A 17,641-nucleotide genomic window follows, 5' to 3' on the forward strand; every position below is an offset into this window, starting at 1 on the left:
ATGAAGAAAGACATGGCAGTTTTTGAACCAGAAACTGAGTCATAAATTAAGTTTACAACTATGTGAATTCTAATTTTATTGCTTTCTGACCGTAAGAACAATCAAAAGAACAGGTCACACCTACCACTTCTATGAAATAACTGCTATGATTTTTAGAACATAAAAGCCTAAAAACCATTTTTGTACGGACTGAGCTATCCTAAACACTAAAAATATCTAGTTATGAGGACACGGTGCTACAGTCCTGAAAAGCAAAAAATGATGTTCTTACCTTGGCTGCTCGTAGTAACATTTCACGTTCCTCTTCATCCTTTCTTTGCTTCTCTAGATGATCAAGCTTTTCAAGAAATTTTAGCTGTGCTCTGGTGTCACTAGATACAATGTATGTATCACTTCCCTGGAAAGAGAATTTTGTTAGACAGGGCTTTTTATACACCACTAGAGCTAATAAATGGAAACAGTCCCAAAAAAACACTGCTTTCTCAAGCTGAGAAATGAAAGATGTTTTAGGAAGACTTCAGGTGGTAGGTAGCCATTTACGTATCTCCTCTCCACTGAAGCATGTTTCTTTGGATCTGTGACTAGCAAGAGATTATGGAGCAATTGACAAAATCAACACCTCATTCTACTGTCTGTAACAATATTAGAATTATAGTATAGTATATCAGAATTACAAAAGATTATTATAAATTTCAAAACCAGTTAAAAACCAAGATTGTCTTCTGAACAGATTACTAAGAGGAAAAAGAACAGAATTGAGAAGTAAGAGATCATCATATCCTTTTTTCCTTTAAAGGCAACAGATGAAGAAAAACACAAGATCCAAAATTTTGAAGTTTTTGCCATTTAATCTAGAATTTGAAATAAGCTTCATCTGGTAAGGAACAGAATAGTTACATGAATTTTGTGGGTAAGGAATGTGAGGTATATCATTGTAGCTCCAGAAATACATACTTCTGCATCAAGGGATGCTTTCAAATCACAGTATAGTTTTTCATAGAAAAGTGATCTGTGGAAGCCATCTGGTCCAACGCCCAGCACAAAGCTGGGCCAGTGAATACTCCTGACTGGTTCTAACACAAACTAGACATGTATGCATTGCATGAAGACTACAGTAATTTTAGAATCTACATAAACAAAAAGGCAGCAATCAGTAGTTTGTTTTTCTTACTTATGCCCTCTTTGAAGAGACTGAGTGACTTATAGTTTTAGTTTGTCAAGATAGGAAAGACTACAAAAGAAAAGATCTAAAACATCAGCTGGCCAAGCAAATCTCGTTTTCACTGCTTCTACTCTTCCACATAGGCTATTGAAATGTACACACTGGACAGAGGGCATCATGCAAAACAAGATACTTATTTGAAGCGCTCTTTCTAGTGTACATCCTGGAGTCTTCTCTTTTCCTGATAAATTTATATTCAGTCTTTTACCAGCCAAACACTGTACATTTTCAATGGCCTTTCCTCATACACCATCCAATCTCACACTCAAATGAAACAACCCTGACACGCAATTATTATGGCACAAGCACAGGATGTTTTACAGCTATATTTTAAGGAAGGGAATATTTCACATATATCACAGTGGCTTCAATTTCCAAATACTTTATTTTCAGACACGGTACACTCTGATCTTTCTTCCCACTCATATACTTTTAAAAGTTGGAAGAAAAGTAAAAGTCACATTGTGAGGCACTGTTGTCTTCCAAGTTTTATTCTCACAATTCAGACAAAGCATGAAATCAATCCCTCTTCTTCTATTCAGTTTAGTCTTTTCAATGAGCCACCACATTGTCACGTATCACCAATTGTAGCTCAGACCACACCATGTGTTGCAACTAAGGAGACTTTGTCCTTCTCAAGAAGAGTTTGTGGTTCTGCAAAACAGTCTGACAAGCCTTTCTCTCCCCCTCTTGTTACTGCTCTCATCTTTTTACTGCTCCCCACAAAACACACACTTCATGAGTCAGCCTCAGCACAAGTACAATTTGTTTTGGAGCAGCAGTTTGTAATCCACCACCACGCTGCAATCCTTTTAACAGGACAAAGAAGAAAGCCATATTACCAGAAGATTATTTTTCAAAGTTTAGAAATGCTTCATTCTGGAATGCTGAAAGTCAGGGTTAGATAATTACATTTTTAAAGTCAAATCAAAGACTGAATGCCAATTAGCAATGCAAGCCACCCAACAAGAAGCACACCAGAGCAGCATCATGAACCAGTACAGGACAAAAACTGGGAGAATTATTATTATGGTGGGTTGTTGTTTCATTTTGTAAACAATTTTCAGGGATGTTTAAGATGCCTGAGCTGAACAACATAAATCATGTTGAAAAGCCTTGCTGAGGATAGAGTACAGATGCAAGAGGTCATAGAGGATCAGCTACTCTGTGCGAGTCTATTGAGCTTAAGCTTTTTATAATCAACTCCTAAACCAAATTAAAAGCAGAAGAGCCTCTTAGCCTCTCAAAAGTTATGTCTGTTCTCTGCAGCTTGATGGTGGGCGGGGGGCAAAGGGAAAGAAGAAAGGGGATGTTGACATTTAACATCTAGGAGCATTTGAAGCAGAGTTTTCATAAGTTCATAAGTTCATAAGTTCATAAGGTTGGAAAGGACCTATAAGATCATCTAGTCCAACCATCCTCCTATCACTATCTCTACCCAACTACTAAATTAAGTCCTTAAGCACCTCATCTAAACGCTTCTTGAACAGCGCTAGGGATGGTGCCTCAACCACCTCCCTAGGCAGGCCATTCCAGTGCCTGACCACTCTTTCAGAAAAGAAATGCTTCCTGAGGTCTAATCTAAATCTTCCCTGGCGCAACTTGTGGCCATTCCCTCTCGTCCTGTCATTACTTATCAGGGAGAAGAGGCCTACCCCCTCCTCACCACAACCCCCCTTCAGGAAGTGGTAGAGTGCTATAAGGTCTCCTCTGAGCCTCCTCTTCTCCAGACTAAACAATCCCAGCTCCCTCAGCCGCTCCTCATAAGACTTGTGCTCCAGGCCCCTCACCAGTTTTGTTGCCCTTCTCTGAACACGCTCCAGGGCCTCAATGTCCTTCTTGTAGTGAGGGGCCCAAAACTGAACACAGTACTCGAGGTGCGGCCGCACCAGAGCTGAGTACAGGGGGATGATCACCTCCCTGCTCCTGCTGGCTACACTATTTCTAATACAGGCCAGGATGCTGTTGGCCTTCTTAGCCACCTGTGCACACTGCCGGCTCATGTTGAGCCGAGCATCAACCAACACCCCCAGGTCCTTTTCCTCTCTACATTCTTCAAGCCATTCTGCCCCAAGCCTATAGCATTGCATGGGGTTATTGTGGCCAAAGTGCAGGACCCGGCACTTGGTCTTATTGAACCTCATCCCATTTTGCTCAGCCCAGCTGTTCAGCCTATCCAAATCCCTCTGAAGGGCCTCCCTACCCTCAGGCAGATTGACACATCCTCCCAACTTGGTGTCATCTGCAAACTTACTGAGGGTACACTCAATTCCCTCATCTAGGTCATCAATAAAGATATTAAACAAGATGGGCCCCAAAACTGACCCTTGGGGGACACCACTCGTTACAGGACGCCAGCTGGACTTAACTCCATTAACCACTACCCTCTGGGCACGGCCCTCCAGCCAGTTCTCCACCCAGAGAAGAGTGAACCTGTCCACACCACGGGCTGCCAGTTTCCTTAGGAGAATACTGTGGGAGACCGTGTCAAAGGCCTTGCTGAAGTCCAGGTAGACTACATCAACAGCCTTTCCCTCATCTACCTGTCTGGTCACCCAGTCATAGAAGGAGATGAGGTTGGACAAGCACGACCTGCCCCTGGTGAACCCGTGCTGGCTGGGTCTGATCCCTTTATTGCCATGCACGTGTCGTGTGATCTCCCTCAATATCATCTGTTCCATAACTTTCCCTGATACCGAGGTCAGGCTGACAGGCCTGTAGTTCCCCGGGTCTTCCTTACGGCCTTTCTTGAAGATGGGAGTCACATCGGCAAGCCTCCAATCTTGTGGGACCTCTCCAGATAACCAGGAATGCTGATAGATGGCAGAAAGTGGCTCGGCAATCACCTCTGCTAGCTCCCTCAGCACCCTTGGGTGGATCCCATCAGGCCCCATGGACTTGTGGCAGTTCAGATGGAGGAGAAGATCTCTGACCGTCTCTGCTTGAATCACAGGGGGTGCATTATGCACCCCGTCCCGGACTTCCAGGTCAGGGCAAGTACCATTTGGATAACTGTCCTGTCTATTAAAGACAGATGTGAAGAAGGCATTGAGAACCTCAGCCTTTTCCTTATCATCTGTGGTTATATTGCCTGCCTCGTTGAGTAAAGGAGGGAAATTTTCCTTAGTTTTTCTCCTGCTGTTAATATATTTGTAAAAGGGTTTCCTGTTCTCCTTTACAGCAGTAGCCAGCCTAATTTCAAGCTGGGCTTTAGCATTTCTAATTTTCTGCCTGCAGATCTTGGCCAGTTCTCTGTAGTCACCCCAAGTAGCCTGACCCATCTTCCAGAGGACATAGACTCTCCTTTTCTCTCGGAGTCTCAACAAAAGATCCCGGTTCATCCACACTGGTCTTTTGCTCCTCCGGCTTGACTTACAGGACTCCGGGACTGCCTGCTCCTGTGCCTTTAAGATTTCCATCTTGAAGAGCATCCAGGCTTCCTGGACCCCTTTACCCTTCAGGAGCAAGTCCCAAGGGACCCTTGCAACAAGTGTCCTGAACAGGTCAAAGTCTGCCCTCCGGAAGTCCAAGGTAAGTCCAAGGTTTCCCTTTTAACTACATCATCATACTGCTGTACTGATAGGACAGTCTAGGCTGCCATACTTCATTGATACTGCACGCTAGGAAAACCACAATGTTGTCATTAAACCATGTTTACAACAGCACACAACTCTCAAAGTCAGGAGTTCAAAACTCAAAATACAGGAAACATAGAACAGTTGACTCATACTGTGCTAAATCCAATCTACAACAAAAACATTTTTTATCACTGCATAGGTTAGCTGTCACTGTTAATTCTGGTCTTAGCTATCACATGACATCACAGGAACACTCACACCTCAGCAGCTCTCCAGATTAGGAGAGAAGCAGCTGAGGAATGGAACCAGTTGGCCGACTGTCTTTATCATCTTACCAGAAAAAGGCACTGCAATAAGAGCTGCAGAACATCAGCTTACAGCAGTTTAAAAGGCTATTCCCTGCTTTGGATAGAGAGATCACCATGACAGTTCAATACTCATTAAATTAGTAACTTCCAATTACATTTGAGTGTGTCACTTTTCTTTTACATCTTTCTTTTTTTTTCTTTTTTTTTTTTTTAAGCAAAAACGTCAAAAGTGGGAAAGTCTACATAGTAGTAAGCTGTGATTCAAAGCTTTTAACCTGCCAAATCCCTTTGAAGGGCTACCCATCAGATGGAAGCTGCTAGGCATGAGCCTAACACAATAGGAAAGGTCTCCTCAGTATTAAACAGTGAGTTACTAACTTTTGCAATGGCATCTACCCTAGTATAGTTACATTGATTTCACCACATCTGTCACGATACTCTCTTTTTCTAAAGAAGATATGCCAATAAAAAGCCTTGTGGGGCAACTATCCAACCCTCACTTAAAGTATCTGGATAATTTTCTGGAGTCCACATCACAGCCTATAGCCTAGGACAAAAGACAGCAATGGCAAGCACTGAGGGAGGTAGAATACAGGCCTATATAAACACAAAGCAGTGCTCTAAGACTCTGAAGTATTCTGCTCTTGAATGTAGATTTCTAAAAGCCTGTCAGCATACTTTGCAATATTATTCACGTGAGAATAATCACAACTGCAATCTTCCAGGGCATTCACCTGTGGTGTAATAACATCTTCCTTCCTATTGAAAAAGGGCACCTGTGTCTCTAAGATTATTATGAGGAGTACAGCTTTTTCTTTTTTCTTCTTTCTTTTCCTCTTTTTGAGAAGAAAAGTTTATTGCAATCTTACAATCATATCTTTGTTTCTGGCAATTCAGTCAGACCAAAACCTACCAGTTTTCCCCATTGTTTTTGTTAAGGAAAGCCAGCTTCCCCCTAAGCCCACTGTCCAAAAACACCCTCTTGCCACCTTTGGCGTTTGCAAGGTGCTGAGTCCTACCAGAGTCCCTCAAGACTTCAGCTTCCACTCACATCAGCTCACAAATCTACTAGATGGCCTGCTTTGGGGACAACACAGAACAAAGTCTTATAAAAACTGTACACATCTTCTGCATTGAGTTTAAAAAAAAACTTCTGACAAGGAATGGTATGCTCCAGCTGCTCTAGACATCACTACAAATACTTTAAAGTTTCCAAATCGTTCCTGCTCTTTAGTATTTCTTCTCCATTTAGAAGCCTATAAAAAGCATTCCATTCAAAAATAGCTCCTACTGCATCAGCTGATTGCTTTTCCTACATTGAAATAAAGTTCCTGGTTGATACTAAAAAAAAGATTCATACCTTTGTTTAGAAAGAAAAGTCGCAAAGTTCTCATTTGGTCACTACTAAGTTATTGCTTCCTATTCATACCACACAAACACCACAAAAACTTGCTCAATTATATCTGACCTCTCCATGAAGCTAATACCATAGAAGGAGGTTTTAAGTAGCACTGGAAGGACAACAATTCTGGAAACTAATATCAAAAGGTCTCTACTTTCATGTGAAACACTGTCTGAAAATAAAATGTTTGATTCAGCTTCTCAAGGCCTTTTGCTGAGACACAGTACCATGGTTCCACCAACAGCAAATACAAGCCCCTAAATCAAACCAATGACCAATACGTTTATGTTTAGCATGCAAAAAGGAGATTTGTACATGACAGACACCATTTCTATGGAATGAGAAATGCATTTACACTGGGTTTTAAGAGTGCTTCTCTAGCAAGTTAAATGGAAAGTGTAAGGAACAGGTAGATGCTCTAAACAGATAAAATAAAATCAGCCTTTGGTAGACACTGAAAAAAAATCGCATATTGCTTACGACATACCTAGGCTTGGAAGAAGTTTAGCTTCAAAGCTGTAAAGCAAACTTTGGCACAAAACTTGCTTAATGATTTCCTTTACCTTATGGGTTGATACTCTGTGCTGTGCAATTACAGTTAGTTTTTCCAAAAGCCCTCGTAATCTCTCCTGTGTAGCACGGGAGATCAAGTTCACAACATCAGAGTTAAGTTCCATAATGTCATGCCTTTTACCTGTGGAAGCAGAGAAAATCCATTACGTGTTTTAGTAGTAGCTGATAATTGAAATAATTAGCACAGCAGGTATTCTGTTCCCCCTGGAAGTCATACCCATTATGAATAAAGGTTTGGAGATTATGATTTCCCTGGTAAAGTCACAACTTCAAAGATCTTAGACACTACATTAATAAAACTTAGCCTGGAGCTTCAGAAAATATAGACATTGTTTCACTTAGCCTCTAGAATCACTCTCCTTGCAAGGTCATTTATAGGACAAAGTTAATAAGAACACAAATCAAGCTTCATGTTCAGGGATGGGGAGATGTGGTAGCTGTAGAAATTAGTGCCATATTCTGTTAATTTCAGTAATTAAAAAAATAGAGAATTACATTTTGCCCTGCTTGACACTGTGCTTGTTAACAACTCATCACATTTATTCAATGAACAGGGGAAGTTTTTGTAGCATTCTCTTAGCATAGGAGACTCAGGTTTCCTCTCCCCTACCTAGACCAACCAGTCCATAGCAGACTGACCCAACTATCCCAAGGTTGGAGTTTTGAAAACAAAGATCTAGTCCAACTGGGGTCATCGTGCCTTTGACCCATTCTCTCTGGCTGCCACCACTCTCCCTGCTTGCTGACAAGTACTCTGTTCCTCTTTATTCCAGCAGCTGCTTTTGAGGCTGCCTGGACCCCATGCTCAGGATAATGTGCCACTTCCACGCCTTCCTGCATTTGCAGACTGCAATGGAGCAGCATGCCTGTGGTTGATACAATGCAGCTCCATCAGGATACCTGGAAAGCACTGCCTTGTGGGTGAGGCTGACACTGGTTTCACACACTTTCTACACAGTACCTACCAGAAAGTCTTTTTCTTGCCCCTCACAGCATTTACAGTAGCTGTAAGACTTTATGATGCAATGCATAGTATGCATTCAAAATCCATTTTGGTATTTATTGCCAAGTAGAGTGTTAAGAATGGATAAACAGTACACTGTAAAAAAAAAAACTGATCACCTATTTCTTCTGTCTCTATTATACATTTTCAGTTAGAGCAGCAATCTCACCAGACAGGGAGAATCTACAACGTTTTCCAGACTATGATCAAAATGTTCTCCCTGTTTGAATTCAGATGGTAAATATTAGACTGCACTTCAGTTGAGTGCAAAGCTCATTTTGCTCAAGCATCTTCAAACACTTCCTCCATAATTTACCACTAGACAATCAGGATACATGAAACATCAATTAAAGGAAAAAATTAAATTCCCCCAAATCTCTAAGCCACCCTCCACACTTAAGGAACAGAAGCATTTATTTTCTAAGTTGTTTAGCTCCCTTAACAGTATTCCTTTCCCCACCACCAAACGTTTTTCATTAATAATAGTTCATGTCATAAACATTAAACAGCTACAAGTTTTGAAAGTCATGATTGTGTTTTCCATCTTTAAATAAGTTGTCTGAACACCACAAAATAGTTGTTGTACGAGTTATTTTTTTTTTTTAGAGCTCTACTTTTCCTTATATGTACTTCATGGATAACTAGCTAACCTTCCACTAAACTATGAGAAAAGTTTCTGTGCTCATTCCAACTCATACTTCCCACTTTTGATTAATAACACAGCACTGCCTTCACTGAACCATACCCTGTATAGTTCAAATGGCATATACTCAACACTATTTAGCCAGATATGAAGGTAGCATACAGAATTTGTAAGATACATGCTTTTCATAGGCTAGTTGCATTGCTTGGACTGGGAATGAGTTGTATGTAGAAAAAGTAAGACTTTATGATTATGCAGCAAGACCAACAGAATTACTGCTGCACATATGAACTGGGGGCTTTATTGATGCTGAACTGCAAAACTCACTGTTAAAGAATGGCAAGCTACCAAGCAGAGAACAGGAGCAAGGCATTACAAAATATCCAGCACACTGTAAACAGCAACGTGGTGCTATACAAATGCATACTCCACTCCCTGCTTTGACATATCTTGCCAAGCAATAGTTAGTTTTGCTGAAACTAACAGCTGAAGTGATAAAAAAATTATTATATTTTAGACATACATTCCACAGTATTATTCACTGACACAGACAGATAATTAACATCTCTCTTTGTATAAAATCAATGAAAGAGTTTTCCATAGAAGAAGTCATAAACAAAGGTCTGCCTGTGCATACTGGCAGCATGAAATTTCTTCCTAACCACAGGGAAAGGATCTGCCACCTTGGTCAACAGAATATATGCACCCCAACAGGCTATGGAACACAAACATTTTTAGAGAAGTCAATGTAATGCATCCAATTAGGAGTTGTGGGAATACAAAAGCATACTTCAGCATTTGAAATGAACATCTGTGTGTTTTTTATGTGCTCCATTACATTTAAGAGTAGTAGTAGCTAGCTTCTTACATGTAAAAGTGGCACCAGTTTCTCTTTCCCCTTGTTGCACTTCAACCTACTTCTACATTAAAAAAAAAAAAAACTGAAGTATTATTTATTTACTAGAAGGGGTCGATATAGTTCAGTAGGAACACATCAATGAAGTTGACAGAGTTCCAACTCCTTCAAAGATGAGAGGCCGGCTAATGAAAGAGGCAAGGACACACAACACCAACACATCAGTTATATGTTTTGTTCTCACCGATGTTCAAAATCTTCTTCTGAAGTGCTTCTGAAAACAGAAAAGGTTCATCTGCACAAGAGTGGATCACAGTACCAACGAGCTCTGAATTTGTTGCTAGAATGCATGCACTCTCTTCATTAATGTTGACTCCAGCCATGGAAGCCACATCATTTATGTCATCTTCATCTCTACTAGAGAAAAACAACATTTTATGCTTCATTCAAAATGGATACAAAGAAAAGGCCTCTTCTAACAACAAATACGTTCACATATCTTGAAGGCTACCTCTATACTGTAAGTTTCTGGTGTGGGATTGAACAGGTAAAGAAGCCTCCACAATTCAAGTATCTCAAACATTAGTTTGACTAGTGACTCAGTTGCTAGGTATTCAAATTCTTTAGAAGAAACTCAAATTTTAAACAATCTTGAAAACAAAGGGCTGAGATAAACCAGTGTTTAAAATTCCCATGACCCTCCCCTAACTCCCCCCCTGATCTTACAGCAGTAGCATTTATTAGCAGTGGTATGCAGAAGTCAACGTTCCTCTTGGAGTTACGAAGTCACAAGTTAATTGAAACTTGTTATAAAAATACAATTCACTGGACAGCAACAACTGTAGAATAAAGCTAAATTCTTCAAACTCCCTACCAAAAGCTCACATTAAAACTATTTGCTTAAGATTGATCTTTAAAGCTAAAATACTTAATAAATCTCATACATGAAGTCTTTGGAGAAGTTTTGCAATGAAACAATCCAGATTATTTTCAGAAAGCTTTAGATCACAGAGAGAAAGCCTTTTTGCTTCATAAAGTGACAAAGGCTGTAATGTTGGCTTCAAGGGTTTAGGACCAACCCAGAATAGAAGCCTGCAGTATTAATTCAGATAAGGAAACACAATTTGAAAGCCTTTTGATCTGGGAAAATGGGGTCTTCGCAAAGGTGCTCTCTGACAAAGCTCACCTTCAGAAAGCACTGTATGGGCTAAAATAACTCTTGAACAAGGAAGCAGGTCAGAAACTTCCTATTCCTGGATGAAATGGGGACTCTTGGAGGCTGTACTCCAATTAGCAATAGGTAGAAGTTGAATTTACAGGAAAATGGATTGTGTTTGAGTGATGCTCAAAAAATATAAGGAAAAATAAACAGCAGCACTTCCTTGAACTATAGATTTCTCTTTTTCGGGCTTTAATACAGTTCTATGGTTCAAGACTTCTCCCATAATGTTATGAAAAGGAGCCTGGCTAGGAAAGGAATCCAGCCTTCTCCTATTCTTCCTGCCTTTCCTCTGTGTACTCTCATGCTTCTATATATTTTGATTAGGAAAAAGGAGACCAACAGATTCTCAAATCAGTTTTATTCATTAAGTCTTAACTAGACATAGCTTCCTGACTAGGCTTGTGCCTCAGATTCATCACACTGTGAAAAGGATCCCTGTTTATGTAATCTAAGTTAAGATGCTTGTAGTGCAGGTAAACTATCATACCATCTCAGCTTTCAATCTGTCTACACATTCCAAATACTTAAGAAAGCAACAGGTAAACTCTAGGCTATGCATCTAGCCACAATTCTATGTTTCAGCTCACATTATCAAGTTAATATTTTCTTCTGTTTCCAATCACAGTCCCTCTTATGAGTGCACACATTTGAGAACTCATGCACAAGTAGCCATCTCTACCTGTATTGGTTTTGAAGATCAGATCTGCTTTCTTCACTGCCAGACATAAGACTGCACAAAATCACTAACTTTGATAAAAGATTATTCTGCATTAAAAAAAAACAAAAAAACTGCTGCTCTTGCTTTACTTCAAAGTATCACAACATTTCCCTAGCAACAGTGCTCACTAGCAAGTTTCAGAAGCCAAGTGAAGTCTGCACTCTTCACTGTTCATTACTCCTTGTTATTTAAACAAACCTCAATCATTTTAAGCATAGTATCATGTATTTAGCATAAATTATTAAAATCGTTTTGTTAAAGTCATAAAAGAAAAATATTCTGGAACATACATGGAGGTGTTTGGTTAGATGCTGACCTGCTTTCATTTTCAGCAAACCCTCCACGAAGTCCCTTATCTTCACTACAGCCATTAATGCTTTTTTGTATTTGATTATATCACATCCAAAAATGAACATGAAACACTATTCTAGCTGTTACAAATCTCCAGTGATTAAAGTCATCAGGACAAACAGTAAAACTGAATGCACTGTTCCCAATATTACCCTGTATGGGATCATATTTGACATTCAAATTGAATACTCAACTGGAAAAAGATGCTCAAGCAATGCAGATGTACCTCCTTGTTTACAAATTTGGCCGTAGTGGCTGAAAAATGAGTCTGTGGCCCCCTCTGGTGTTTGAACAATGCAACTGTTTTCTTTACAACCCATCTTCTGTTTACTCTTTTTTTTTAAATAGTAAAAATGAAAACTACAGAAGTATACTTAACCCACGTTTCCATGCACTACCACAGACAGCTACAAGGGACAGAACAATTCCAGCAAAACAAAAATCACCAGTGCTCCTGATCACCCATGATGCAGGAGGAACAGCTGCCCAGATTTTTCCACTCCACTGTTTCTCACTCCTGTTTGGCAAGCAGTTCTGATTTCTGGAACCTCCCAGTTTAAATGCTTAAATCAGCTGTATCCGTTTTTGAAAATAACAAATACAACAGATGCAGGAAATACGCACTTTAAGAAGTGAGTATGCGCCTTATTCTTTTCTCCAAGGTGTTCTGGTACATATATGCTTTGTTAAACAACTAAGTAAAGTACAAGGCTTTGCACTTGGGTTGATGTAATCCCAGATATGCTTACAAACTGGGATTAAAGATGCTTGGGAGTAGCCCTGATGAGGATTTAGGTGTTCAGGTTGACAAAAACTTAACATGAGTCAGCAGTGTGCGCTTGCAGCCTGGATGTCCAATGCTATCATCCTGGATTCTACCAGAAGGGTGGCTGGAAGGATGAAGAAGGGGACTGGTGCCCTCTATTCTGCCCTCATGAAGCCCCAGTTGGAGTACTGTGTCCAATTCTGGGGCCTCCAATACAGGAGAGATATGAAGCTTTTGAAGAGTGTCCATAAAGAGGGCTATGAAGGTGATCAAAGTGCTGGAGCACCTTTCCACCTTTCTATGAAGATAGGCTGCAGTATTTAAAGGGAGTTTATAAGCATGCAGGAAATCCACTTTTTACATGGTTAGATAGTGATAAGACATGGGGAAATGTTTTTAAAATAAGAGAGGGGAGATTTAGATGAGATGTCAGGGGGAAGTTTTTGTTTGTTTGTTTTACTGAGAGTGGTAAGGTGCTAGAACAGGTTGCCCAGGGAGGATGTGGATGCCCCATCCCTGGAGGTGTTTAAGGCCAGGTTGAATGGGGCCCTGCACAATCTGATCTAATACTTCATTGAGCAGTTGGCAACCCAGTGTGTGGCAAAAGGGTTGGAACTTGATGTCCCTTGAGGCTCCTTCCAACCCAAGCCATTCCACGATTCTGTGATACTTTACTGGAGAAAGTAAAACAGTTTACAAAAACTTTGCAAGGAATACTAAAAGACGGGACAGAAGAAAGAAAACTACTTCAGGGCTTAATGGTGAAAGTCTATTGCCAAGGCTAGAATAACACCATGTGGTACTACACCTGCCTAGTTGCACTGGTGGGTACAAGCATCAGGAATGTACCCAAAGAGATAAATTCTTCAGTGAATAGAAATCTACTAGAAAAGAGTAAGGTAAGCTAGACATTTCAGATCTGAGCTTTCATGGACTTCAGCTACTTAAAAAGTCCAGCAGAGCAGAAATCCATCTTGAATCACACTGTAGAAGCACAATCTTTCCTAAATAAATACTCTAAAAACCTGACAAGTCAAGGAAAGAACTTCAAGAAACTCAGTTCAAACTTTTTCATCCCAGAAAATTAATGTATTTTCACTGGAAGAGCACAGAAAAATCTAATTCCTAGAGAAGTCTGGTTTTGTTTTTTGAAATATTTATTAAGTGTTTTGTTTGGTTTTGTTTTTATTTCTTTTTGTTTGAGTTTGCATCAGCACACACAAAGCCATAGCTTTCAAACAATGAGAAGTCATCTGGTCAAAAGCACGAAGGTATCATATCTGCTTTTACTTCTGGAAGACTAACTTCAAGTTTGCCTTAAGGTCTTAAAACTAATAATGCATAATTACGGCAGCCTGCACTTCTACTTCAACATTAGATTATAGAGCTACAAAAAAAAAATCATCTCTCCTTTTTAAAAGTTAATCAGTTATCAGAACTAGAAGCTTTAAGTATTCTTCAAATCTGAAAGCCTAGAGAACATGCCAGAAGCCACAATTAGAGGTGTAGTCAAAGAGTTTCACCTCTACATATAGGAACAAGCTTGTAAGAGGAGCTAATAAAAGATATTGTAATATCAGCACACAGCTTTAAACAGGTTGCAAGCCACACCAAATTACAGCTCAATGCTACCTGGCTGCCTGTAAAATGTAGTGGTTATATTTGACTTAATACTATAGAGAGCTTTTAATACAGAGTAACTTTAGATTACTTAGGAGTACTCACAGGATCAAGATCAATATGCCTCCTCTACAAATGAAAAACTGGTACATATGCACATCGTTTGTGTAATTACATTCTTGAAGTAACAATGAAAAACCTAACTCATTGAGACAGTTTTCCTATATTAGAAATAAGATCTACTATGAAGTCTGAGTTTTTATATTCCTCTTTGGCAATTTTATTATAAGATAAAAACACCAATCATAAGTCTCTAAAGAAAGCTGCTTCAATCTGGGCTCTGTTCCTTCCTCTATACGTGCTGTTTCTTTTGTTCCTTCCTATAGTAAACTATACTGTTTATTTTTACCTGAAGGATGTTGTTCCATTCTCTTTTATTTTAGTTTTCTGAACAGGAGATGCTTGAAGCGACAGAATTTTATTTCCTGGTAGGGTAACTTGCTTCAGAACAGAGCCTAAAACAAAACAAAGAACACACCACAGTAGTAACCAAAATGCTTTTTAATGCTGTTTAATCAGTTAATACTTCTAAAAAAGGCTACTGCAGACTCAGTAACAATTAGGAAACCGGATACTCTAAAGTGCCACATTCTGCATGTTCTGTAAGGCCAAAAATCCTACACACTCAAACACCCTCCTCTGCGCTGATTAGTGAGGTTTAAGAGAAAACTGGTTGGCTGGGAGAAAAACTTGTATTATGCATCAACCTGGATGTGCTGAAGGAAATAAAAGTCCTCTCGAAGCGATTCTCAAAATTATGACAGTTCAAAGAAAGTTTACTTCAAGGACTTTACTGACAGTATTTTAAGAATTAAATTACTATTGAGTGACATGTTCTTAACAGGAGACAGAAGCGGACATGGTGCCAAGCTTCTCATCAGGATTCCTAAAACAGAACCTATTGCTCCAACAGACATTTTCTTACTTCCCTGTAACCTACCAACAGCCTATACTTATTTTTACACCTCAGCAGTGTTCTCCCTTCTCCATTACAGAGGTTTCTCCATACCGGCAGGAAATTGGTTTGTTTGAACAAGCGTATTCAGTGGCATCCTCTTCTCAGCAGGTGTCTGAAGAGTCAGCGTTGAGGACTGTGGAAGTGTGGATACCTGCTTTACAATGGCTCCTGATGGCTGCTGGACAACCTGCAAGTGGAACATCCAATATGAAGAGTGAGAAGAGTGACATAAACATACAGAGAACTAGATAGTATCAACATGTTCATTCAGCCAGAAGTGCTGCCGGGCATGCACACATGTCTAACTTTCAGTTTATAACAAACAGCATGCTCAAAGAAAAACTACTTTCAACTTAATGTCAAGAAACAAAACCTTAATGACTGGTATTAAGCTTAAAGCTTACTCAGCAAGCTCTAACAGGTGTTTCACCCCTACTCTCCATAGCTATATCAGGAAAATTTCACAGAATTCTACACAATCAGCTACACTAAAAGGCCTTCCTAGGTCTTTCTTAACAGACAACTGAATATCGAGACTCTGCCAACAAGTTCAAAATGGCAGGTAGCACATACATCCAGTTTAAGAAAAAATAAAACTCATCAAAACAAACAGAAGCTTTGCATGAAATTCTTTTCCTTTAGTGAAGAGTACTAGTGAAGTTATTAATGCATTTTTCGAGCTGCAAGGTCAACTGTAAATTGAGATGCAAGTTTTGAAGTGTTAAAAGTACATGGAACATACCAGTTGGATGGAACATGAAGTACTAACTAGCAACTCCTGTACTGAGTAGAGCCTCTGCATAAAAACAACAGTACATTGCTGAAGGGTAGAAAGGGCTGACAGTGTTGTTTAAACAGGCTCTTGAAAGAAACAACTAGACAGCAGGATGTCATCACAACACAGACCTAAAGGTGCAGCCTGAAAATACTAATTCTTCCTTTTCAGGGGTAACCATTAAAATGCAAGAAAGTAATAGCAATATTGCCAAGGCTTTATTTCTAAGCCTCCTAGCTAGCTGAATGTGCACTGCAGCTTTTGATGCATCTTCTGCAAAAGTTCTTAATTACAAGTTGCAGAAATACCCTTTTACCAAGGACTAAAAGTTATCAAAATTCCCAACATCTTCAGATTGAATCCTAGCTGGTTAGAGGAAAGAGGCCAATAGAAAGGAATTTTAAATGGTTGAGAAAATATATTCTCTGCTTTTTAATTCTAACTTCTGAAAGTCTAAAGAATGCTAGAATAGTGCTCGTATTTAAATAAACTATACAAGATTAGAGTTAAATGTAAAGAATTGACATTTATTCCACTTAGAAATTAGGCTGTCTCCTTGTGCCATCTAACTTCAAATTAAATCAGTGAACATCATCAGCACAAGAACCACAGGTTCACAAGAAGATGTGCTCTGCATCTGAAGACATCAAGGTACACTCCCCCCTACTCCTCCAATTACTGTGCTGCTTACAGCATCATGGTTTGACAAAACAGTAGCAATGTTGAACAGCTGAGTTGAAGGTGGTGAAAAAACACTCTTCTCTAGGGAAAAATACAAGATGCATAACTCTATGTTTTTACGCAGATGAAACAACCATAGGAATACAGGCAATGATTGTGGACAAAGTCTCACACACAGAGCACTTCACCACAAACAAATACAGACACTGACGTTTGCTTCTACTTGTTTTAACCAAGACACAATCTGATCTTTTCAAAAAGATCCAGCTTCCATATGCTGGAAGTCAAAAACGTTAAGAGCACAATTTATATGTTCAGGTAATTACTGAACAACCAAGCAGCTTGGACAGACTACTCACAGGATCTGCCAGCATCCATACTGACAGGCACCTAGAGATCTTCCCCTACCATCAGTGAGCATGGTGCTTCATCTTCAGCATACAAAAAACTGAAACAGCGCAGGAGGAAGCATAAGCATTCGAGATTAAGGTGTGGCAGACAAAAGAACGGATGGGCAACGTTAAATCAATAGCCTAGGTGAAGATTGGAAAAATAAATCAAGTAACTGAGGAGACTAGATCAACCAGAAAGGATGTACTGGCAGTAAAGCTGCTTTTGTCTGCCATTCTAGCTACTAGCCTAGCAAAAGCTGAAAGTCCTTGGAACCAGCAAAAGGCAACAACCCTAGAAATTTCAATAAGGATCTAATGCCGGAAAATAAAATTCTACAAAAAGAAGCATCTCTAAGAAAAGTATTTACTGTCTCCTTTCTTCAGGTTAGTATCTCTTAAATTGACAGAGACACCAGAATAAAGAGCAGCAACACAAAGTGCAATGCAACATCCATCTGACAGCCCACAAACAGCTGCCTGAGACCTAAGAAACTTCAGCCACCAGCACAGCGC

General features: G+C 39.7%; 1 protein-coding gene across 1 annotated transcript in view; it reads right to left on the reverse strand.

Moving 5' to 3' along the window:
• The window catches only part of TAF4B (TATA-box binding protein associated factor 4b), a 57,766-nt gene that overhangs the window by 23,578 nt on the left and 16,547 nt on the right, over positions 1-17,641 (reverse strand). Inside the window, exons 8-12 of the mRNA XM_065752611.1 lie at positions 15,332-15,467; positions 14,672-14,777; positions 9,830-9,999; positions 7,074-7,204; positions 272-397 (exon numbers count right to left, since the gene is read on the reverse strand). Coding sequence (XP_065608683.1) covers positions 272-397; positions 7,074-7,204; positions 9,830-9,999; positions 14,672-14,777; positions 15,332-15,467 — 669 coding nt within the window. The remainder of the gene's footprint in view (positions 1-271; positions 398-7,073; positions 7,205-9,829; positions 10,000-14,671; positions 14,778-15,331; positions 15,468-17,641) is intronic.

The sequence above is a fragment of the Cyrtonyx montezumae genome, unplaced genomic scaffold, assembly GCF_038088225.1.
Source record: "Cyrtonyx montezumae isolate F1298 unplaced genomic scaffold, pur_monq_1.0 scaffold_8, whole genome shotgun sequence".
Taxonomy (NCBI): Eukaryota; Metazoa; Chordata; class Aves; order Galliformes; family Odontophoridae; genus Cyrtonyx; species Cyrtonyx montezumae.